This window comes from Homalodisca vitripennis, chromosome X (genome assembly GCF_021130785.1).
Source record: "Homalodisca vitripennis isolate AUS2020 chromosome X, UT_GWSS_2.1, whole genome shotgun sequence".
Classification (NCBI taxonomy): Eukaryota; Metazoa; Arthropoda; class Insecta; order Hemiptera; family Cicadellidae; genus Homalodisca; species Homalodisca vitripennis.
In genome coordinates, this window is record NC_060215.1 from 117,029,627 (window position 1) to 117,054,619 (window position 24,993).

General features: G+C 33.1%; 1 protein-coding gene across 2 annotated transcripts in view; it reads right to left on the bottom strand.

Annotated features, from left to right (window-relative positions):
• The window catches only part of LOC124369822 (vacuolar protein sorting-associated protein 13), a 249,003-nt gene that overhangs the window by 164,947 nt on the left and 59,063 nt on the right, over nucleotides 1-24,993 (bottom strand). For both annotated transcript variants that reach the window (XM_046827945.1, XM_046827944.1), the window contains exons 9-14: nucleotides 24,643-24,921; nucleotides 22,840-22,992; nucleotides 18,614-18,794; nucleotides 9,447-9,627; nucleotides 4,365-4,444; nucleotides 1,345-1,492 (exon numbers count right to left, since the gene is read on the bottom strand). In XM_046827945.1, coding sequence (XP_046683901.1) covers nucleotides 1,345-1,492; nucleotides 4,365-4,444; nucleotides 9,447-9,627; nucleotides 18,614-18,794; nucleotides 22,840-22,992; nucleotides 24,643-24,921 — 1,022 coding nt within the window. The remainder of the gene's footprint in view (nucleotides 1-1,344; nucleotides 1,493-4,364; nucleotides 4,445-9,446; nucleotides 9,628-18,613; nucleotides 18,795-22,839; nucleotides 22,993-24,642; nucleotides 24,922-24,993) is intronic.

Below are 24,993 nucleotides of genomic sequence, written 5' to 3' on the forward strand. Positions count from 1 at the left end.
TACATTCCAAGACCTCTTTCCAGGACTGCAACGAGAGGAAGATCCTTAGATTTTCCAAGGAGACATCATTCCCGATGGTAACTAATCAAAACAAACAATCGACTGTAAACAATTAATTTTGAGAAAGTCCATATTCCTCAAAATCGAGCATGATATATTTTAACAGACCATTGAAATAAACGTATAGACAAATGCCAAAATAATCTACATCAGGTATATTTTACAACCTCAAAATTATGAAATTAGAGAGACGGGCAGTGTCTGTCTTATGAAATTACACTGATGATGGGCAGTATACGTCATTAATCTACCATCGGTTAATTTACCATCTCACTTCAATTTAATTCTAATGTTTAATTTGATTAAAATGTGAATCGAAGAACTGAGATTATATTTTAGAGTATTTCACTTACAGTGTATACTCACTTTTATTTATACGATTTTGTTATGCAATTTTGTTTCTCACTATGAGTATACCTTAATAAAAACAGGTTTAAATTTTTTTTGTGAAATAATTTAATTTATTTTCATCTTATGTATTTTTTTTAAATAATGTAAACACCTTTGTACTTTTATACTTATAATGTAAATCACTGGTTATTTCCACTGATCTACTTGTTTGGTAATAAAAACCACACACTTTAAAATTAAGTAAATTGTTGCACAGATTAATTTGATGTATTGGTTAAAAATAATAACTTAAAATAATTGGTGTAATCCATTGTTTAACGTGAATATGGACCAGCTGTTTGAAGTCATCTGTTTTAAGGTTTATAAATTTACATTAATAATACATTAGAAATAAAAATCACACAAGTATGACTGAGGGACAGCGATTCTTTTTGTTCCTTCCCGTAGCAAACACCAATACCACCAATTCCCATGACTCGCTACAACAAATTCCTTTTGATTTGAAACAGAAACAGTATGATATCAGTTTTTTATTTGTTTCAACAAATTACATCATGACTTTCGCTTCCCACTCTCCTGTCAAGTACACATATGAGTTCTATTTTTTAATTAATGTTGAATAATTTATTACTTAAAATAATGTTAATATTGATTAAATAATGTTAATTACATTATTTTAATTTAATTTAAAACCAAAATTTAAACCTACTTCATCTGAACTATCTTTCTGAGGAATCAAAAATCCTCAAAACACACCTTATTTTATTTTAGTGATTCTTAACATCGCCAGAGTAGTACAATAAGTAAAAATGGATCCAACCAAGAAACAATAATAGGACTAGGAAATTCTAAGAATACACATGCTTTTTATGGTTCTTAGAGAAAATGTGATATAAGAGCCATGAAAAATTCATACATTTACTTAAATCCTACCTTTTAACTCAAACTTGACTTCCAACTCAATGAACTGAACCACCTCATCGTCAGATGACTTAGTTGAGACACTCTTATCTGATATTTGAGAGGAAGCTCGTGTTATTTCTGTTATATTCAGTGACTGCTGGGATGAGTGTAACTCGATCTGTAAAACACATCAATCGTGTAATTCATAAAATAACGTTAAACAAAACCAGGAACACTTTGGTATCTGAGATATCACTCAAACAAATCGTACATCTTTAAAATAATAGAGATGTAGACAAATTTTGTCAGATTGTTATAAGCATTAGGTATTGTCTTCTTATAAAAAATTAAGGGAAACAAGAACTCAAGAATAAAAACAAAACTTGAATTGTTATTTCTTAGAAAAATAATTAGGTACTTATTAATGATATTTGATAGTACATATTTAAACATATAATTACTTAAAATTAACTAAATATGTAAATGTTTACCAGCTGTCATATTAACAATATCAAATATCTGTTAATATCCTTGATCAATAGAGATGGAGAAATGATTATTTATTATAACATTAGGGAATGAGGATCACTATTTAGTTATATTAACAAATACTTTAAAAACATGTAGTTTATTTCAGTTTGCTGTTACAGTTGAACCTTGATAACTCTAATAACCTGGGGCAAAATTTCAGTTACAGAATACTTTGAGTACCAAAGTTCGAATTACTGAGAGTAAAAATCACCGAAGAATTACAGAGAGCCAAGGTTACTGAAGTTGCCTAGATTGTGTTGCTAAACATAAGTTTGCATAACTATTCATTTAACTAAACATCAAACATACAGAAAACTGCTTTCACGTATTCTTATATAGTATTTTTACTATTGCTTCACAAAATGCATTAGAATGATTTTCTATTTCACTTTGATTTAGACATTTTAAGCCTTGACAGGGTGGCCACTTGAAAACTTTTTACAAATTCCAGATTTTCCCAGTAAAAAATTTCTGATTCTCTAATCCATTTTAAAACCAAATATAAATATCCGTAATATTGTTCTTAATCCTTATGTCAAGAGCAACAGTAATAAGTTTTCGTTGCTAGGTGTATTTCCGGGAAACAAAACAAAGCTGCGGTGGCCTAGCAAATTTTGTCACTAGCGGTAGAGACGAGAAATCCGTGACGAGTCATCGCTGCCACCAATTAAGCTCATTTATTTATATTTCAATTGTCCAAATAACATTGTGTATAAATAATAATTGTACAGTTCCAGTCAGAGTAACGAATGTAGACTCTGTGGAGAGGAGGAGGAGTCAGCGGAGCACATTTGGTTAGATTGTCCTGCCATCGTAGAGACTCGAAAAAGATACCTGGGAGCATATCTCCTCAGCCCCAAGGACATTAGAGAACAGGAGCCCTTAAATCTGATTGGTTTTTGCAAAACCCTCGGTCTTTGAGGGCACAAAATTAAAGTAAGGGAGGCGCAAAGGTCCTTTTAGGACTAAGCACGGGGACAAACTGTCCTTTTCCCTCAGGAAGGAAAAAAAAAATAATAATTTTCCTTTCTGCGACATTTTAAAATTACAAGTATCCAATCCAGAAAAATAAAGAAAACCATTACAAATACAGGCTACCATGGAACTGACTGCTGTCTAGTATCATAGTATCATAATCAGAGGTCTGTGGTGCATGAAATTTTGGTATTAGACCATGATTTTGCAGGTACAAAAAGTTGGTTCAACAAAATTGGTAATCCTATCTTTCTAAGAAGTTAAGTTACAGCAAATTTTCCATTTTTTCGACACCGGTCCAGATTTGCACACAAAAGTTGAAAAACCAGTTTTTGTTTTAAACATACAATTTTTGGTCTATACAGTGAGTTAAATTTCTAATCAAAAAGTAACAAACACTTTATTTTAGCACAAAATAAAACATTTTGTTCATGACAATATCACATATAAACTATATGTACACTATTTACACGACAAAACCAATAAGCACTGAGGCAAGTTGGATGAACTCCCTTTTCACATTGTTGCGATAAAACCAATAAGCACCGAGGCAAGTTGGATGAACTCCCTTTTCACATTTTTTGCAAGAGTACGGTATTTATCTTTTTCTCCAATTTTTATACACTAGTTGAATATAATAAAAAGTAATAATAAATAAATAATGTAATTTTAACCAAGAAACAAGTAACAATTACAAACAATTTTAACAATCACAGGCCATTTGCACTGATCCTAGACTGAATCAACTGAGCTTTGTTATTCAAAGTTACAGACTATCAAAATACAAAATTTAAACATACAAACAATACATCATCGATCGTAAGGAAGACTATCGAACATTGCAACACCCAAATATGTGGCATTTTGGTTAACAATATAGCCTGTAATCTCGATATAAATGAGCGTCTGCACTCGACAGACATTCGCATTTTTAGGAAAACTCTCGATATCTGTACTTTACGGAAGTTGGAATTGAAAGAGTTCATGAGAAGCTCTTTATAACCAATTGCTGGATATATGCACACCTCTTCAAAAAATATGTAATATGAGAGTATGTAAGTGCACCACATATACATCAATGCTGCTCTTCCACTTTGAGGATTGTCACAGTTAATTTTTTTTAAGTATCCAAATACCATACTTACAGTGTACAATTAGACTTTCAACACTTTAAACTCATATAAACTCACATGTTATTCATGAATATTATATGTATATGTAATAGGTTTTTAATCTGAAAAAAATATTGAACTGTTTTATGTTATGTTTGGACATGGCTCCAGATTGCATTAAATATTCATAACAAATGAAAAAATTCAAATTTGTATTTTTAGGTATCAGTTAAAAAAATACTACTCAAGCATCTTAAAAATTAACTAAAAAAAAAGTTAAATTATATTTATTTGGGCAAAACTAGAATAAAATTTCTCATCTATATCAACTCCTTTATTGATCAAATAAATCAAATGAGAGAAATGGTTTAGCCCATCCAAAGCTAATGTTGCAATGTATGACTAAAAACTCATAAAAGTGAATATCCTTACAGTTGGCTGAGATTCTTCGCATATGCACTCATTGAATGGAATACTCATGAATAAAGCTATTGTACTGAATAGTCTTCTTTCTGAAATCAATTCAATATTTAATTAGACAATTAATACACTTATTAACTGCTATGTTATATAATATTACAGCTATTTATTTCTAACATAAACTTTCTTTAAAAAAAACAATTCCTGGACGTCTACTTAATCTCCTTCTCAGTGCAAGCCACATCCATCCTGCTGCCCGCTTTTTCCTGTAACTTGTATTCAAACAAATATGAAAGTAATTAAAATTTCTCAAAAATGTTGGATGTCAATCTTGCGAGTGATGCCGAGAAATTCTTCATGTTTCAGCACAATAGTGCTATCCTAAGCAATGCAGATACAAAATAATATCAATTACTTGGTAACAATCACACAACACAGGTATTTTCATTCTATACATTAGTCATTTCAACTTCTTTGTACTTTCAAACAGAACTTTGATTTAAATTGAATCTCATAATTAAGAGAGAGCAGTACCCCTCAATGACCTTGAGTTTAGTCCCATATCTAATGTTAATTTCAACGAACCTTATTTTTAATCGAATAAAACCATTTCTATATGATTGTATTCATTAATTTATTATTTCATAAATCCAGTGATTACATTTCCAAAAAAGTGCAAAGAAAAATTGTTATGTGCAATGTTATAATTATTTTGTTTATAATTACGTAAATTGAAAATACAAATTTTGTTCACTGAATTCCTCTTACACAAACATGTGCTTCAACTTTTTGTTTCATCAAATTAGATTGTTTTGGTAGGTTAGGAGGACTGTTTAAGAATTTATTTAATTGTAACTGATCAGAGCGGTGCCTGGTAGCCTAAGTTGAAACTACTTGGCAAATTCACCAGATTATATCTTGGTACAAAATTTCTCATACAAAACTATCTCATTAAAAATAAATTGTAATCAACTATGTTTCACAATATATATTAATAATAATCTAAAACACAAGGCTTTTCAAAAGTGAACTGTTCTAAGAAAAGCACTTAACAAAATAACGGTTGAAAATAATTCATCTACAACTCTATATATACAATAAAAGTTGAAACCGAGTATAAAAAACAAAAGAATACGCTTTTGACTCTATCTACTGGTATTATTTATTATCTTATGGTCTTGGGATCTTACACACTATCCTTTTTCCCAAAGAGATCTGAAGAATTTCATGAAATATCTTTAGATGTTAGCCATGGGACAGTGACATTATTATGTTAATTCTATTAAGCTGGATATCTATATGTTTATATATATATATATATATATATATATATATATATATATATATATATATATATTCATTAAATTTGTATAAGTGCCAATAGCCAAATTTAATTTCAATAAACATTGAATCGCAAAAAGTACTTGCTCCGCCGGGACTCGAACCCGGATCTCTCACTTGCCAGGTGAATGTGCTACCATTACCTATATATATCTAGGATACATCTAATCAAATTTCAAAGAGTTGCAATCAATCTTTTCACCTTATTGTATACCGTTACTTTCATTGTAATATAAAAGTACATTAAATTATTAGTTTTTTTAGTTTATAACCGGTGAACTATGTTTAAAAACTGACATTTTAACATAATAATTACTTTAACAAGAGCTAACCAACCAGTTTTTACAGGAAGGTTGTAATTTGAAACAAAATCAATACCTTCAAATGTAACTATGATAACCTTCAAAATAAAGACTGGAGTACAGTGGCAGGAGTTAACCCGATCAAAACAAGTGAATAAATTACAAATTAATGACTTTAATATGTTTTGCACGTAAACCCTATATGAAGGTTCTCAATAATCAATAGCTGAAGTCAAAATGGGATGGTATTGAAAGGGTTTAAAATATAAAACAATCAATTATTACTCAGATTACATTTTTCATATCTTGATACACTTCAAACTGACTGTCAGACACATAAATAACATTTATATCACTGTCAGACAACTAAACAAAGAGACTGAAAGTTGCTCCTTTAAGGTTCTGTATCTGTTTATTTGATGCTGATTTAAAAGTTATATACTGGTCTGATGGTTGGGTTTAATTGAGTCACGCTAAGAAAAATACCCATTTCCATCTTCACCAAAGCTAAAGCGGCAGACAATTAGAATAAAGAAACTCAACTTTTGAAGGTTCCTCATATATTATATGTTAATTAAAAATTCTTTCTAGTTTATATAAGAATGTGTATAAACAGTTCTTACAAATTAGCATAATTGTATGGTATATAGCAGTAATTGCAGGTAATTAGGCACTGTAGGAAACAATCTTGGATTTTTGGAGTGAGTGTCACCTTTTGGATAGAAACTCAACGAGGACATCCTTGAGTATGGCCATGCTCACTGCTCTACCGAGGGAGTGTTGGTTTATTGCAACCTTGTCCATTTTTGAACAACGGAACACTGACAGAAACAACATGATCAAAAAGACCTTCTGTATCCGGTTCTGATACAATACACTGTGTTTTGCTTGCATCTCCTATACGTAGTTCTAATATTCACCAAACTATGGAGCACATCGGTCAGCAATGAAATCTTTGTTCGACGGAGTACCTCCTTAACCCATCTCAGACCACTGGTGAAATGTCTCATCGTGTAGTGGCTGAGCGTTATGGCATGGTGACAAGATCAGGTCTCAAAATCGGTCTGGTTCATTTACATCCTAAGAATTATAATAATGTCTCGTAAACTGCGTGATCACCTTTACTAGTCAACTTAATGTTTTTTAATAATGGTCTTTATATATCTTCTCAAAAACGGTTGTTTTGAGCTGTGTTTTACTATTTACTATGCAGCGCTACTTAATTATTATTTTCGTCAGCTCTTTAAAATAATATTAGTAACTAATACCACACTTTACAGTATTAGTTGCACATCATATTATGTGCTGTTCCTAATGAATAACATATGAACACCTGAACTGAATCGTTATTTATTAGAGAGTATTTATGAGAGTAGTGGTTTATATAGCAACAGTAAAGAAATGGTGCATTTTGTCAAAGTTGGTGCACTGATGAAGTAACTTTGAAATCAGTGGCATTGATCCAAAGTTACATACTGCCGAGTTTAGTTCAGACAATGACTCAGATATTGCCATCACTTCGCCTGAACTGCAAGTTTTATATTTGAACTATGACTCTGACATTATCCCTGCGTCCCCTGAACCTTGCTTCCCAATTATCACTCCTAAACTTCCAGTACTCTACCAGACATTTTTAAGTATAAAGATGAAATATATTTATAAATCAGAATACAGTTCTAAATAAAGGTAAATTGAGTATGAACAGCAATTGGTTCAATGCGACGCACCCCACAAACTGGCCCACAATGTTACTGACCCACTGGGTCACGTGCTTCCAAACAGCTTGACCTAAATTGGGTTATTTAGGAGCATAAAATTTAGTGCTGGCAAAAGTTTGTTTTCTTGGAAAACTAACCAATATTCAAAATCTTTAGCACACACCTATAAGAATATGCAGCTTTATAATTTGTTTATTGCTGCTTGTTATAAGTGATGTTTTAAGTTTATAATATAAATACTTTCAGTAATCAATTATACGAGGGCTGTTTTTTTCAACTTCCGATGTGGTATAAAAATAAAACTAGGGAGAGTAATTAAATAAATTTATTATCAAAAGTTAGGTACATTATTAGTTACTTTTCAACATAATCGTCATTTAAATTGAGGCATTTTTCATACCTGGGTACAAGCTTCTTAATACCTTCTTCATAGAAGTTTGCCGCCAGTGATTTGAGATGGGTTTTCACGTCGTCTCGCAGCGCGTCGTCTGTTCGGAAGCTCTGCCCTCCTAGCATCTTCTTCAGTTCCGGGAAAAGGTGATAGTCACTCGGCGCTAAGTCAGGACTATACGACGGATGGTCAAAAACATCTCATTTAAAACCGTCAAGAAGACGCTTTGTCAAAGCAGCACTGTGAGGACGGGCGTTGTCATGAATGAGCACTACTCCCGATGTGAGCATTCCTCTTCTTTTGTTCTGGATAGCTCTCCGCAAACGTTGTAACGTACCGCAGTATCCTTCCGCATTGATTGTGGTACCTGGCTCTAAAAACTCAACAAGCAATACACCTTTTTGATCCCAAAACACGGTGGCCATAATCTTTTTGTTGTTGAAAGTTTTTTTGAATTTTTTGGGTTTGTTTGGAGAGTTTGAATGCATCCATTGTTGGGACTGCTGTTTCGTTTCTAGGGTGTCGTACAGAACCCATGTCTCATCTCCTGTCACAATTTTGATCAAAAAATCTTCGCCATCAGCTTCATAATGGTTCAGAAAAGACGTTGCTGACGCCATTCGCTGAGCTTTGTGGTCATCAGACAACATCTTCGGCACCCATCGCGCACAAAGTTTTTTGTAGCCTAACTTGTCAGTTACGATAGAGTATAGGGCTGACCTTGAAATCTCAGGAAACTGATTGGATAGCTCCGTAATCGTAAACCTTCGATTGCTTCTTACACTTTGGTCAACTCGATCAACGAGGTCTTCGTTTGCGACCGACTTTCGTCCTTGGCCCCCTTCATCATGAATGTCAACTCGTCCATCTTTAAATTTCCTACACCAATCACGCACTGTACTGTCACTCATAAAGCTTTCACCGTATACTTGTTCCATTCTACGGTGAATTTCTGCTGCAGATAACCCTTCAGCTTGCAAGAAACGAATGACACTTCTCAACTCACACTTGGCAGGAGATTCTATCATGGTAGCCATGTTTATGTGTCGCTAGATAAATTGGAAATGGCGTCGGCCGTCCGAAAATGAGTGAGGTTGTAGTGGGAGAGGTGCGCAGTCGACTGCCGCGCATTGCTGGCCGATACCGCTCGCCCAGCCATCTAGCGGCACGATCGGAAGTTGAAAAAAAAAAACAGCCCTCATATCTTTTATATCTATAAAAGACCTAGCTTATAAATTTTCAGTAAGTGTAATTTTATGGAAGACTATTGGCCAACCTCAAATTTTCTGTACCATGTATGTCTAATTATTACTTTATTAGTACAATGAAAGATTTTGCTCACCCCCAATTCTGATATTGATATTTGGGAGACCAGCATACACTTTCATCTTGGGCAGTCTCGGATCATCTGTGATGACACATTTCTCTAAGGTAACTGTGAGGTTAGTAGGCTCCAGGATATACTGTTCTGATCCACCCTCAGGGGTACTTTTCCACACTTCTCCAGGCATCATCATTTGAATCTATATTGAACAGAATTATATGACTCATATCACACACTTCTACATAAATGATGCTATGATTTATATTTGAAATAGCTATAAATTTGATTTATAACGAAATCAAGCTTTTAAAATTATATATATATACGAGGGCTGTTTTTTTTTTCAAGTTCCGTTTGTTTCTCCAAATAACCAGCGTAGTGGCGGGAGGCGGGGCTGCGTGTTGTGCAATTGCGCCGCTCCCCCACTACAACCAACGCCATTGCCGGCTCCAATCCATCAGTCGTAGCCGAGCTACGGGCGAGTAAAGATGGCCGCTACGATCAATTCTCCCGCCAGTTGTGAGTTGCGAAGTGTGATTCGTTTCCTTCAAGCTGAAGGATGTAGTGCTGCTGAAATCCATCGCAGAATGAGTGTTGTGTATGGTGAACACTGTATGAGTGATAGCGCGATAAGAAAATGGTGTAGGCTATTTGCTGAAGGTCGAACAGACGTCCATGACGAAGGCGGTCAAGGACGCAAGTCGGTCGCTACTGCAAGTTTGGTTGAACGAGTTGACCAAGCGATCCGGGAGAAACGGAGGTTTACAATTGATGAACTTTCTACCGAATTTCCAGCCATTTCAAGGTCTTCCTTGTACAAGATTGTGACCACCGAGCTAGGGTACCGAAAATTGTGTGCCCGTTGGGTACCCAAAATGTTGAGTGAGGATCACAAAACGAAGCGAATGGCGTCAGCCCTAACTTTTCTGACGCGATATGACAACGAGAAAGACAGTTTTTTAAAGTCTATTGTTACTGGGGATGAAACTTGGGTCCTGTATGAAAATCCAGAAACCAAGAACAATCAAAGCAATGGATGCACACTCACTCCCCTAGCAAGCCCAAAAAATTCAAGCAGACTTTGACCAAAAGGAAAACAATGGCTACAGTGTTTTGGGACCAAAAAGGTGTGCTTCTGGTTGAGTTCATGCAACAGGGAACAACGATAACAAAGGAATCATACTGTGAGACTCTACATCGCCTCCGGAGAGCAATACAAAACAAACGGAGAGAGGAATGCTGTCATCCGGCGTGGTCCTGATCCACGATAATGCACGACCGCATAGTGCCAATGTCACAAAACAACTTCTGCAAAAGTTCAAATGGGAAGTTTTCGACCATCCGCCGTATAGTCCTGACTTGGCGCCCAGTGACTATCACCTCTTTCGAGAAATGAAGGCGTGGTTAGGTGGACGACGCTTCGCTGACAACGAAGAGCTTCAAGCAACTGTAAGGGTCTACCTGAGCTCACTGGCGGCAGACTTCTTCGAGGAGGGTATAGGAAAGCTTGTCTCTCGCTACGACAAGTGCCTCAACATTTTTGGTGACTACGTAGAAAAAATAAGTAAGAAATTACGAATCTTTTGGTAATAAAATCATCTTTTTATCTCAATGTGTTTATTATTTATGGCCTATCGGAACTTGAAAAAAAAACAGCCCTCGTATATATATATATATATATAAAACATTGATACAATAATAAAATTTCACTTAAATCTTCACTGTTCAGTATCAATGTTCTGGTACTCCATCATATAAATCTCTCCATATATGTCTTCCAGTACAGCATAAGACAACGGTACATGTAATAAATACAGTTACTGAAACTCATCTTAAGGCAAAATAAATATTAAGGTAATAAGGATTTCAAAATACTTTTCACATTGAGCCAGTTTAATAGCTGAGACATCAATGTTTATAGCTTTTACCAGTCAATAATAAGCATGAAATAATCTTTCCATCCAATCCAATGATGAAGTTGTGTGAAATAAAATTGTTTCCAATATTTGGATTCCAAGCACACTTAGTCATTCCTCTATTCTATTTGCATACAAAAATCTAACCATAAAATTGTAATTAAAAACAGGAGGAAACAGGATTTTTTCGGACATTTGCCATCGTTAAGTGAAACAAGAAAAACAGTAACACTACGTTTCGAGATCTGCAATCTGATCTCTTCTTCAGGTAAAGAACTAAGCTAATACATAATTACAAACTAGGTTAAAATAAACAAATCTTACTAAAGCGTTGTGGCACGCCTAAGTCAGGAAAACACAACCTACATGTTGTATGTCAACTTCACTAACACTAAAGACATGCACTTAATACAAAACTATACAAAACACTAATCATAAAGTATAAAGAAAAGATTGCGGAAACTTTAAATACTGGCAAATATACAGTTTTAAATAAAGACCCGACTGATTCATTTGAACGCAAAGTAGCAAACACCTTAAGAAAACATAAAGAATTTTTTTCAGATAAATTTAGATCTAAATTAACTCCTCACCACTCCAAAATCCCCCATATGTATGGCCTTCCCAAAATCCACAAACCTACCATCCCTCTCCGGCCCATCATTAGTTCTCGTGATTCACCTTGCAGGGAATTGTCTAAAGTCCTCTTGGACATCTTAACACCATTGGTAGGAAAAACTGACTCTTTCATCAAAAATTCCAGGGATTTCGTAGAGAAGTCAAAATCCCTAAAGTTGACTGAAACTGACAAACTGGTAAGTTTTGATGTCGAAAGTCTATTTACAAATGTACCAGTTCCAGAAACTCTCGGAATTATTAAATCACGTCTCAAAGAAGACCAAACATTAAAGGATAGAACTAAACTTCCCGTGCCAGTAATTATGGAACTGTTAGAACTATGCACTCAATGCAATTATTTTGAGTTAGAGGGTAAAATTTACCGTCAAGATGAGGGGATGGCAATGGGTTCTCCCACTGTCTCCTATTTTCGCCAATATCTTTATGGAGGAATTCGAGCGAAAAAGCTTTGGCGTCAGCTCAGTTCAAACCGAAGATTTGGTGGAGGTATGTGGATGATACCTTTGTTATTTTTTCTCATGGAGACATTGAATTAAATAATTTTTTGAATCACATTAATAGTATTTCTCCTTCCATCCGCCTCACAATGGAAGTGGAAGTCCAAAAACAAGCTTCCCTTTTTGGATGTGTGTGTATTAAGAGATAGGGATGTCCTTAAGACAACTGTTTTTCGAAAGATAACACACACAGGAAAATATTTAAATTATCAATCCAACCATCAAAAATCTGTCAAAGAAGGAGTAGCCTACTCGTTGTTTGATAGAGCAAAGAGCTTGTGCTCAGATAAAGATGGACTAAAAGAAGAATTTAAGAAAATTGAATCGGATCTCAGAAGCAATGGATACCCTCAATTATTAATTAATAAGTGCAAACGAACCAGAAGAATCATTCCTGAGTCAGAAAAACAGAATTGTGGATAAATTTGCGTTTATGTCAATCCCTTATGTGCCGGGGATTATCGGAGAAAATTAGAAGAGTAGGTAGAAAGTACAACATTAGAACCGCGTTTAAAAACACACAACACTCTTAGAACAAAGTCTCGTAAAAACAAAACCAAAAAATGGCACACAGGATTCCAAAAACTGTGTTTACAGTATAAAATGTAGCTGCAATAGGGAATACATAGGCGAGACAAAAAGACCACTAAACATAAGGATAAAAGAACACAAAGAAAACACGAGAAAGGGTTTCACAGAAAAGTCAAAAATTGCACACCATTGTTGGTCCGAAGACCATCATATGAATTGGGATTGAAGCCCACATAATACATCGGGAACCACATTTCTTCAAAAGGAAATTAATTGAGGCAACATACATTAAATTGGCAGACCAACCAATCAGTCAACCATCAGTCGAGATTAGGCCGCTTTGGTTGCCAATTCTAAAAAATGAACTAAAGAGAAAACCAAAAGTATCAAACGGATCGGATATTTGTAATTAAACCAATGCGGAGTCACAATATGGTTTTAAGAAGTTCATCTCGCATGAACCAATAATAACGAAAGGGCCCATTCCTGTTCCCCTTCCCTTGTATTTCCGCCATCTTGTTTTAGCCAGCCGTCACGATTGCCATTGGCTAGTCCCTCTGGTCAGTCGTAGATGGTTAGTAGACGAGTGAAGACGTATTGTGACCTGTATTCCGTAGTTTAGTTTTAATGATTAGTGTTTTGTATAGTTTTGTATTAAGTGCATGTCTTTAGTGTTAGTGAAGTTGACATACAACATGTAGGTTGTGTTTCCTGACTTAGGCGTGCCACAACGCTTTAGTAAGATTTGTTTATTTTAACCTAGTTTGTAATTATGTATTAGCTTAGTTCTTTACCTGAAGAAGAGATCAGATTGCAGATCTCGAAACGTAGTGTTACTGTTTTCTTGTTTCACACTTAACGATGGCAAATGTCCGAAAAAATCCTGTTTCCTTCACAATCCTTCCATCGTCAAAAAATAACCTTCAAACAAAGTAAAAAACAGGAATTACATAAATCTAAAATAAAACTTTCTACATATACAAACATAAATAAAACAGTTTGGTAAGTTATAAATAATTAAATAATAAATGGCAAAGAAAGATCACTTAATCATAATGAAAGATCAAACAAAGTCACATAACATCAGTCTGGTACTCCACACCTCTGTGGTATCCAGAGTTACCGACCGCAGCGAATGTGTTAATGACAGTATACAGTTTGTATATTTATAATACTATATTACATGTTAAAACTGGAACTAATATGGTTAAATGCCTAGATTAATACAATGATTTTGACAATTTTGTTGATAAATATACAAAAATGTATAAAAAATAAATGGTGACACAAGCCATACAGTATAGCATATCATTTGAATTAGTTTGAACTGGAAAACACTTTAATGTAACAAAACATGAAATTTTTCAACAGAAGAAAGCAAACAAACTTTAACAAAATATTTTTTTGCACACCAAAGCAAATAGCTCCAATGTCATAAGATATGGCATGAAACTTCAAATTTATGAAATGTTCACTGTTTTATTAGGAACAAAATGTTTGATATGCATAAGTTCACTAAATCTAAACAAAAACATTATAAGAAAAAACGAGAACCATACGACTGTTAAACTGACATGTTTCCTTAGTCCAAATTGTTTTCAAGAGTATTACTAAATATCTCTCGCAAAATATCTCTAATTTACTTGAACAACACAGGCCAGAATAAATAATATTTATTATTTATTACAACCTAAATAAGCAATGACTCTAATCACAATAGATTAACCACCATAGCAGAACAGTGTTATTTGTTGTGCTGGCTGAGAACCAGCAATGTAAGAGCAGTCAGCTGGGTAAGCGGCAAGGCACTTTATTTTTTTTCTTGGTGATGGTGCAATAATAGTACTCCTTGTATTCATTTGTTATAGTCGTTTTAGTCAATGAGTCAAAGGAGTGACTCGTGCATATTTCACAAAAAATTGTTGAGCGGTCAGCAAGCAAAGTCAATCAATAAAAATGAGTAGTAAATTACAACTTTATCAGTAAAGGCACAAGTGAATGAGTCGTCATACATGATTTATATCAGTTCCATAGTTAAAATAAATGGGGAATTCTTTTTAAGACAGCTATATCTATATAAATATAATACAAGAAACAAACTAAACGTCATTATAAAAAACAAAAACAAAGAAAAGTACAGAAAAATTACTCCTTTGCTTTACTATGAAGGAGCCATTATTAATGATTGAATATAAATTATATAACTTCTTTATTTTTCTATGGCTGCCACCTGTAATCCAATTTTGCAAGTCTTGCTAGTTCCTTTGAATTTAGATTTAAAAAGTAAGTTTGGCGTATGTGTGAAATTTTGTTGACTGTCAACGTGCCAAGTGTTTGCATGAGAGGTTAATATGGTGTTCCACATTTCTGAAATTACAACACAACACATTTTTATTATGTAGTGATGTATTGGTTGCTGGGGTACATTCTATGTTTCACCAGTTTCCAAAAAATGAACTAGGAGAATTCAATAATGAAAATATGATCAATATGAAATGAAATGTATAAAAATTAATTTGTTTGCAAAAAATATATAAATTTGTATTATAGCGTGGTGAATATTGAAATGACCAATCTACACACAACAAGAAAATTTCTCAAAGATATTTATTTATTTTGATGAAATAAAATAGATAATAATGTATATATTTCACATTTTCGAACTAAAAAGCAGCATTATAAAAGTTTATTAAATTCTGTAATTATATTTATAGCATAAAAATTATTTCAGTATACTAAATCATAACAATAAAAATAAATATCATTAACAATTATACTAATGAAAAATGAATAATAAGGACAAATAAAATATATTCAACCAATAACTATCATAGAAGTCAACATTTTAAATTATCAACATTGATTGATAAATATGTCAACTCTATAGAATGTTTGATTTTTCAACCATTTGCCAAGGATAAGTTTCAATTTATACATTTTGACATAACATACACCTTCTGGTAGTAAATTAAAAAGCTTAATGTTCATATTAATATTACTGTTTTTAGTTTTAAAGTCTAATCTGACATGACTATTTCAAGTCTTCACATGAATATGTTCTCTATTTGTGAAATTTTGTGCTTATTCTTCACATTTACAATACAGAAGTAAATGTACAGATAAGGTATTTTCATGATTGTAGTCCTCTAAACACTGCTAAACAAGATTTTCTCTTATTTTGGTTCTTAGTTATTTTTCCTGCCATATAAAAGCTTTTTAATAATAGTCATTGTTACCTTACAAGGTCATTCATTGTTATCCCACGCATATGCCAGATGAAAATGAAAAAAGCATAATAGGAAACTTATTCACCAACAGTTTTTCAATTCACATCATGTTGTAGTGCTCTTGGTTCTGCGCAATAACATAGCTTGCATTTATTTTAACTAGTCTGGACGTAGTACAGGTATATGCTTGAATTTTCTTTACAACTTATACTGTTGTCAAGTTAGACTTTGGTGGGTTCATCGCCTCACGTTAATTAATTTTAATTACATTTTCAATTCCTTGAGTATGTTCAAAATTATGTCTTTGAGAGTTTAGAAATTTCAGTTTTGAATATCTGAGGAAGAGGATAGATTTCAACGCTCAAAACATAGTGTACTATTTTTTTAACATACAACGATGGCAAGTGTCCAAAATTCAACTATCCTAAAAAATAACAGGTACTTTGACTACAAAATCTATTTTTCTTGATATAATGATACTTATTGTGATTTCTTTAATGAACGCTGAGAAATATTAATAGCTTCCCCATACTTAATTAAATGTTTGCTTTCATATGACGAGCCCAGTATTTTTAAGGACACGTCCTATGGACCTACTGGCTCACTGCCAACAACTGATTCTAAATAGTGATAAGATAACTACTGTAATATTTAGCCTCAGAGAAGATCCTAATGGGACACAAGAAGATATATTTCCAAAAGTTTTAGGTTTGACTTTTGATCCTCATTTAAATTGGTATCAGCAAATTGTAGGGGTTAAAAGTAAACTAAGTAAAAGTGTGTTTGCAATTAAACATTTATGTAGTGAACTTGAGGAGAAAGCTCTTATACAATCTTATTTCGGACTTTTTCACTGTCACTTAAATTATGGTTTGATTGTTTGGGGCTCTTCTCCTTAAGCAAATAAAGTATTCATCATCCAAAAAAAAGTTGTCAGAATATTGGCAGGAGTCAATAAATATCATAGTTGCAGAGAACTTTTTAAACGTTTTAAAATTTTTACAATATTCTCTATATATATATATATATATATATATATATATATATATACACAACAATGCCTACTTTACCTCCGAGCTAATTTAGATAAAGTAAACCTAAGGAAAAATGTTCACAATTATGAAACAAGAAGTCGTAACAATATCAACTTACCTCAAACTAGACTAGCTAAAACCGACAAAAGCCCAATGATCATGGCTATTAGACTATACAACAAGTTACCATTAGATATAAGGATGCTAAGTGATATGGAATTTAAAGCTAAACTAAATTATTTTCTATGTAGAAGATCGTTCTATTCAGTGGAAGAGTACATCTCAACAGTGTGGACGAAACAAGACTTTTAGAATGTTCATTGTATTACAAAAGTTGTAACATTGTATTGACGTGCCAATGTACTTGTGTGGAATATTTTCTGGCAAAATAAAATTCTTATTCTTATGTCGGCTTTGCTCACTTCTCTGTACTTGGTGACTGCAATTGTTGAGTAGGCCCTTTCCCGTGAAAGAGCGCTTATGCACATCTTAATAATAATGAAATGGAACATGGATAATTTGAATTACAACTGACAGGTGAAAATTCCAAATTACGTACAAATTTAAATTATACAAGAATCATAGAAAAAGAGCATTAAGAATCATTTTAATTTTGTGATATTTACATAACAAAATATTCCATGTTAGAAACATAATTAAATACTCTTTATATTGTACATTTAATATAAGCTAATAATATATTGTAACAAACCATACAGACAATGTAAGTTCTTTTATAATAAGAAAATCATTTCATGCGGGATGTAAGCATAATGTAAATTATGTGAATTTGACAGATGCATCACAACTGTGATGGCTAAACAAACATGTGAGGAGACGCTATGTATGTGTTTAGCCAGGAATAAAGGGATAAAACATACTGATCTTGACAGCTATGAGGCAAGATACAGATACATTCAGATCTCTAACATAGCTAGACTCAAGGAAATCAAACATGAGGGAGGGGCTTCTTTCTCGTAATCATGTGACTTTACTAAGTCAGTATGGCAAAACCTATGAAACCGTGTGCACAGCTATAGTGAGTTAAGCTTATTATAAGACAAAGCATTTTAATGCTGCCCCATTTATAAGTTCTAGCTCAGAAATAATGTACAATGGACATTAATTACTTTGAATAATTGAAATAAAATTTAGCTTAACCACCGTACTTTAACATTATACATAATAAAATGTCAGAGGACTGGAGAAAGGTAGAATGATTTATGATTTTAAAACCTTTAAATTTTCCATGTTCTATGGTTAATTCAGCACTACATATTATACTACAATATAACTTATGCACTAAAATACTAGGATTGAGTTAATGAATTTCAAACATGCCTGGGCTTCTCTAAGTTCCACCACGAATCTGTCATAACTACGATCCATCATCTCCTTCATTATGTCACTTTCATTGGACCCTCGCTTGACCATTGTTTGTATATCTAACTCGTCTGGTGGCCGTGGCTTGCAGTTTATCAGCATTCGACCCAGGTTTACACCCACCAGCGACTGATTCACGCTGCCACATTAAAAACCATGAGTAAATCAGTAATCAAATCAATTAATAGTTTTATAGTCCTATAGCAAAAATTTACATTCATAAAAATCTACAGCATACAAGTATTAATTCAAAAGAGCCAGAACTTGCTTAGGTCTAATTAATTTAGTACTGATTGGAAAAAATTAACCCCTCCCATGCCGTAAACGGATATATTATAATGGTAGACTTTGACAAAATGCCCAATACAGTTATATTTGATATTATAGATTATGTCTTTTGGAGTGTTTTAGTTCAGAAAAGGCCTTCAAAATTCCAGGTACACCCTCTGTGCTTATCACGTTTGCCAAGGAAATATTTATAAACAACCTTCACTCTGCGCCAAGGAGAGGGGAGCGCCCTTGGTCTAACTCCAACCAACTGCTCGTTAGTTCCGTGTCTTTCCTACAGAGCCATAACCAAACATATCCTTGCTATGTATTACTGTGTTCTCGGTTGTCACAAGTGTGCTTCTACTACGTATCTCATTATCATTCTTCATCGTGTGATAGTGATGTGATATTTGAAATGTTTATCTTGTTTTATAGTAAAATGTAATTAAACTTTTAAGTTTAGTTACATTTTATAATGAAATTGAAATTTATTTGAAATAAACAGTTTTGTAAATAGTTCTACTTTATTTTTATCAATAAATATGCTCATTTTAAATAAAATGCCCTGTTTTACACTGTTTTTGCCTTTAACTTTTATAATTTAGTAATAATAAAAGTTAGCTTTGAACTTAAAGAAACCAATTTTTTTACTTGTCTGGCATTATAGGAACATTAATGGATTTATTAGTGATGAGCGAAGGGTTAAAATTGGTGTTTTATAATCCTGTTATTTGACTATTTTCCTTAATTAAAATTAGGCAAATAATTTCAAAATAGATTTTTATGTGAGTATTGTTATTTGTGTGTAAGAACTAGACAAGACTGTGCATGAAAGCACTCTCAGCGTTGTTTTCTTTCAGATCTAATGTAATCCTTTGACTTATCAGTGAAGACCTGCAAATTTACTGATCAATTACTACCGTAATGTGAGTAAATCATTCACAATTAATAAACATCATAAGCATATCATAGTATATGCAATGGTTCTTACATCACTAAAATTAGTGATTAACAATATGAATTATTGTGTCAAAATGTATCACTCAACACAATCAATATTTTGCACTGACCTGAACTGTGCATTCGTCACAGTACTGAAAATACACTAATAAAGTCAGAATATTTCAGGTTATTGTTATTTTTCCAATTAGGTCACTAAGAACCTGCTAGATCAACAATTCTCTATAACCTTACTACAGTTTGACTTAGCCCTCAGTTAGTATTAATATTATTGTTAATATTTCCACCTTGTCCTCTACAATTCTATTGCAGACACAAGATTACACAGGTCAACTCCAGTAGTTCAGAAATAGTATTAATCTGGTCAGTTTAGTCAGTAAGTATGTAATTTTTCTGAAGTTCAACATAGTAAGTAGGCTGTTAATAGTGATAGGAGGTATCAAAATGAATCTGTCATCTAATTGTAATATATGTAGGAAGATACAGTAAAAAACCCACACATCACTAATAACTTCCTTCCGATGCTATGGAGCTAGTAAGTAGTAATAGTAAAATATCAAGGATCACTAATAGCTTTCTTCCCATGATCTGATGGAGCCAGTAGTAATGGTAAAATATCAAGGATCAAATGTGAGCTTCAATTGTGTCTTCCTACATGAGCTCTAATAAAGTTAGTCCAAGTCCAAGTTATAATCTCTTTTAAGTACTGCCTGTATCGAGATGATTTTGAGGTGTGTCTCATTAGGAGAACATTAAACTTGAAACATATTCTTATCTTATTTTTGGAGGTAGTCTAATAAAATTATGTTTAATGAACATAAACAAAATGCCCTTCAAATGACCTAGCCGCAAACCCATCCAAGACAAAGCAGATTAACTCTGCAGGAAGGCTGGGACAAGTTCCAGTGCTGCCTGACATAATTAACGAAGAGGAAACCAAGCTTCTGGGTCTCACCTTGGACGCTACACTAACCTGGAATCCACATATTGACAGCCTTTGCAAGACGCTAAACACCGCCACCTCTGTAATAAAACGTGTAAGTAGTAGGGAAACAGTGAAAACCGCATACCATGCACTTATGGAATCCCACTTGAGGTACAGAGTCATTGTCTGGGGCAGCACTTCAGCAACAAACCTGAAGTGAGTGCTGAAAATATAAAAATTGGCTGCAAGATCTCTAGCCAATCTGGATTCCAGGAACAGCTGTAGACCAGCATTCAAACAACTAAAAATAAAGACAGTCACAGCAATATATATCCAAGCTTGTTCACATTCTACATGTGAGCAAGCTTGGACTTCTCAAGGTAACACAACCACATATCTGCAATACCTGGAATGCGGCTCTGATACCGCCAGTCAGACATCGAACTGCCCTTCATGGCAAGAAAACTTCAACAATGGAAGCACGACTTTACAATCAGCTTTCTTCAAACAACTAACTGGAAAGGCAATGAAGAGGAAAATCGATTCATGGTAATTAGAGCATCCTATCTACACTGTTCAAGAATTCACTGAAGAGATCAGCCAGACTTTACACTAAAACTCGATAAACCATAAATAACAATCATGTATTATTACCATGCATCATTTATGTATATTCTGACACATAACTGTTCTCAATGTTCATGTTAATACAAAAATTCTGATTCTGAAACATAAATAATAAAGCTGGTCTACAGAATAAGTTACGAGCCAATTCATTAGTTGGCCACCTTAATTTTAGTCCCATAATAGCAATGATAAACTTCAAACAGCTTTATGTTTGTCATTGACAATGGATGATTTGACAAAATAACTTTTGTAACATATAACAATGACAAATGCAAAAAATTCTATTATACTTTCATATTTATGCTTACATTTGGTAGTAGAATTATGGAGATGTGTCAATTTTCAAATATATAAATTAATATAAGCATCCAAATGCTTTTCCATTTTTTTATAAAGTCAAAACTATTTGAATATGTAAACAATCAAGTAAAACAGTTTGAGAATTGTTTCAGAATTAATATATATTTTATTAATAACAACGACTAAAAACACTAAAAAGGTTATTGAGTATGAGTGTTAGGAGTTTAATATTGTTATTACGGGGTTAAAAATTAAAGTAGCTAGCAATGCAGTTGACTTGTAATTTGTTCTATACTTCAGTTTAATTTGAACTCTTTATTAAAAAGTATTCAGTTCCTCAATTTTTCTGAAAAATAAATTATATTTATTTTCCTCAAAATCTCATAAAGTTCACTGTCTTGTTATAAAATGTCTATTAACATTTCAACAATGGTAGCCATAGATGTGTTGCAGTATAACGGAATACATAGAAACATGAAGTGACAAAAAGAGAATTTTACATAAACTGAAAAAACAATGAAACCCTGTAACCACATGATCGTGCACCTGGACCGACAACCTGAATGTGGATGCAAAATGTTCAGTGGCATATCAAACTTTGAGATGAATATAGATATGATAAGACAGCCCTCACTCACAACAACAAAATTCTACTGCTTTCACCCATCTCTATTTCCTCCTTCCACAATTATCAAAATCAGATTTATAAATAATTTCAAAATTGATGAAATTTATATTTTATCCAGTTGAAGTTCTGAAACTAAAAAACTCTAACTGTATTGAATGTATTATATACTTATTCTACTGATTTCCTATTTTGTACTGCATTCATTATGATTATTTAAATTAATTTAAAATGCATTGATTTTACAGGATTGAGTCTCAATTAGTTTTTTATGTTAAGCACAACTTTATTGTAATAAAAAATGAAATAATTCAATTAATTCCTGACTGACGATTATTTTTCAAATGCACAACGTCAGATAGATTCTTATAAAAACCTATATGAACTTTTACAACTTAAAACGCTATATAAATGTAAAGAGAAAATTCTAATTATAAACTGAAATACATAAGTAGACAAAATCAAAGTGATACAAACCCAGTGTAAAATCCACCATGAGGTAATATACCATAAAAGCCCATGAGGTCAATGTTTAAGTCCATTCTCAAACGCTGCTGTAAGGCATGCTGAAGGCCTAAGGCTGATTTCTCTTTTATTTCTACCAGCTTAGTGTATGCTGCAGCATTAAGTCTGTAACAAAACATTGTAATGCATATTTGCTGCTTTCAGGAACCTTATAAAGATAAACTAAAGAAATCACACTATGTTAACCATTATTTTAGCCACATCTAACAATGAATACTGCCAATTGCTGTTAGTCTATTAGAGTATTAGTATGTGTTTGGTGCACTGTGTTTGTGATGGTGTACAAATATTTTAAACTTTCGCACTCGTAAAGCCACTGTAAAATAAAATAGGAATAAAATCACAGATAGTTATCTTTGCTAGGCCATAGATAGTGGCGTAATGAGTTCAGAGTTTTGACTCAGTGAATGCAAAAATTTGGCCATCACTTCAACTCGTATTTAAATGGTAAAATTCGAGCTACAATCCTTTAAATGAGTGGGATTTAAATTCAATTCTCTAACACTTACATTGTCTGCTACCTTTCAGCTTAAATTTGTTTTGATTGGTTATTTATTCTTTTCTCATAAACATAACAAGTATTATGAATTTAAGTTTTGGTTTTACCTAATTAAAAAGTATTTTTATTTGCAATATAACAGTACAATACATCCTTGTATATGCTCACCTCATTTAATGTGTAATAACAGGCATACATCAGACAAGCATTCCAAGCCTTAACACAAAACTCCTTGAAGGGTCCACATGAGTTAAGCCATAACACTAGTCCGGACACAATCATACTTGTCAAAGCCGTCGCACTCCTGCTACTTGTAACTTATCTTGTATTACTTGTTAGTCTGTCTTAATTTTTTTTTAATCATCGCCAAACTTATCTAATGCCATACTTAATCCGTTGGGGAGTGCCCAATAACAAAAAAATTAATCCAAAAATACCACTTGTTTTAAAGAAATTTGCAGAGTTTCTAAGAAGTGACTATACTTTAAAAACTAAGTATATCCTGCCTCTCTAACTTTTACTTTAATAATTTGATAGATTCTTATATGGGCTTCCAGAATATATGTCTATTATTATATTAAAAAATGGATAGATATTTGTATTACTTTTAAAACGTATTTTAAACTTTAAAACGTTTAATAAAGTTTCATACCAACCTTTGCCATAAAAAAATCGATATAACTACACAAATTATGAGGTAAATAAATAGCGTTCATCTATGGAGATTCGGCTAAGACATCTCTATAGTATGCTACTTGATGTTCTTGTTAGTTTTGTTATACTGTGGTGTACAACTACACGTATTACTAATCTATCTGTTCTACTTTCAAATCAATCATTCTGCAAAGTGTTGTTAATAGTCTTCTAGCTCTATGGTAAAGGTTGGAAACAAATAGAATTCCAACACAAATAGAAGAATTTCACAGAAATTGTTATTGTATAAAAAATTAAAATGCAAGTGACACATCAACAAAATGTAATAGAAATAACAAACATCGATAGTTTTAACTTTCTCTGTATAATTTTATGATTATTCAAAACTAAATTTAAACTTTTTTAGTTTGTCACTTTTGGTGATATATAACAATAATAATTATTTATTTATAGTAAGAATTCAATTGTTATGGCTAAACATAAATTTTATGGTGGTCGGTAATTATTTTGTCCATAATTCTCTCAAATATTACATTCATAGTGTTTTTCTCATTAGCTTCTAAGGAATACAGATGATAGTAAGGAGGAGTAGATGTACTTACTGCGTAATGACTGTATTTGTCTCCACAGTGAAAACGTCGATAAGCTTGTTGATAGTTTGAGCATCGTACACGAACTGGAGAGGCTGAGACAGGACATGTACGAGCTGGTCACATTCCCCACTGAGAGGTTTCACCTCTACCAAAATATTCAGCAGACGTTCACTGGGTAAGTTTGACGTAGGGGCAATGACCTGTCCGACCTTGCCCTGAACAAGTTCCGGGACAATACCTCCCTGCTTCAGACCTCTTATCAGGAACTGTTTCAAATTTGCTGTCAGTCTGCAAACAAATGATAGAAACTCAAAACTAAATAATACACAATAATCTATCCTACACTCAGAGATAAAAAAT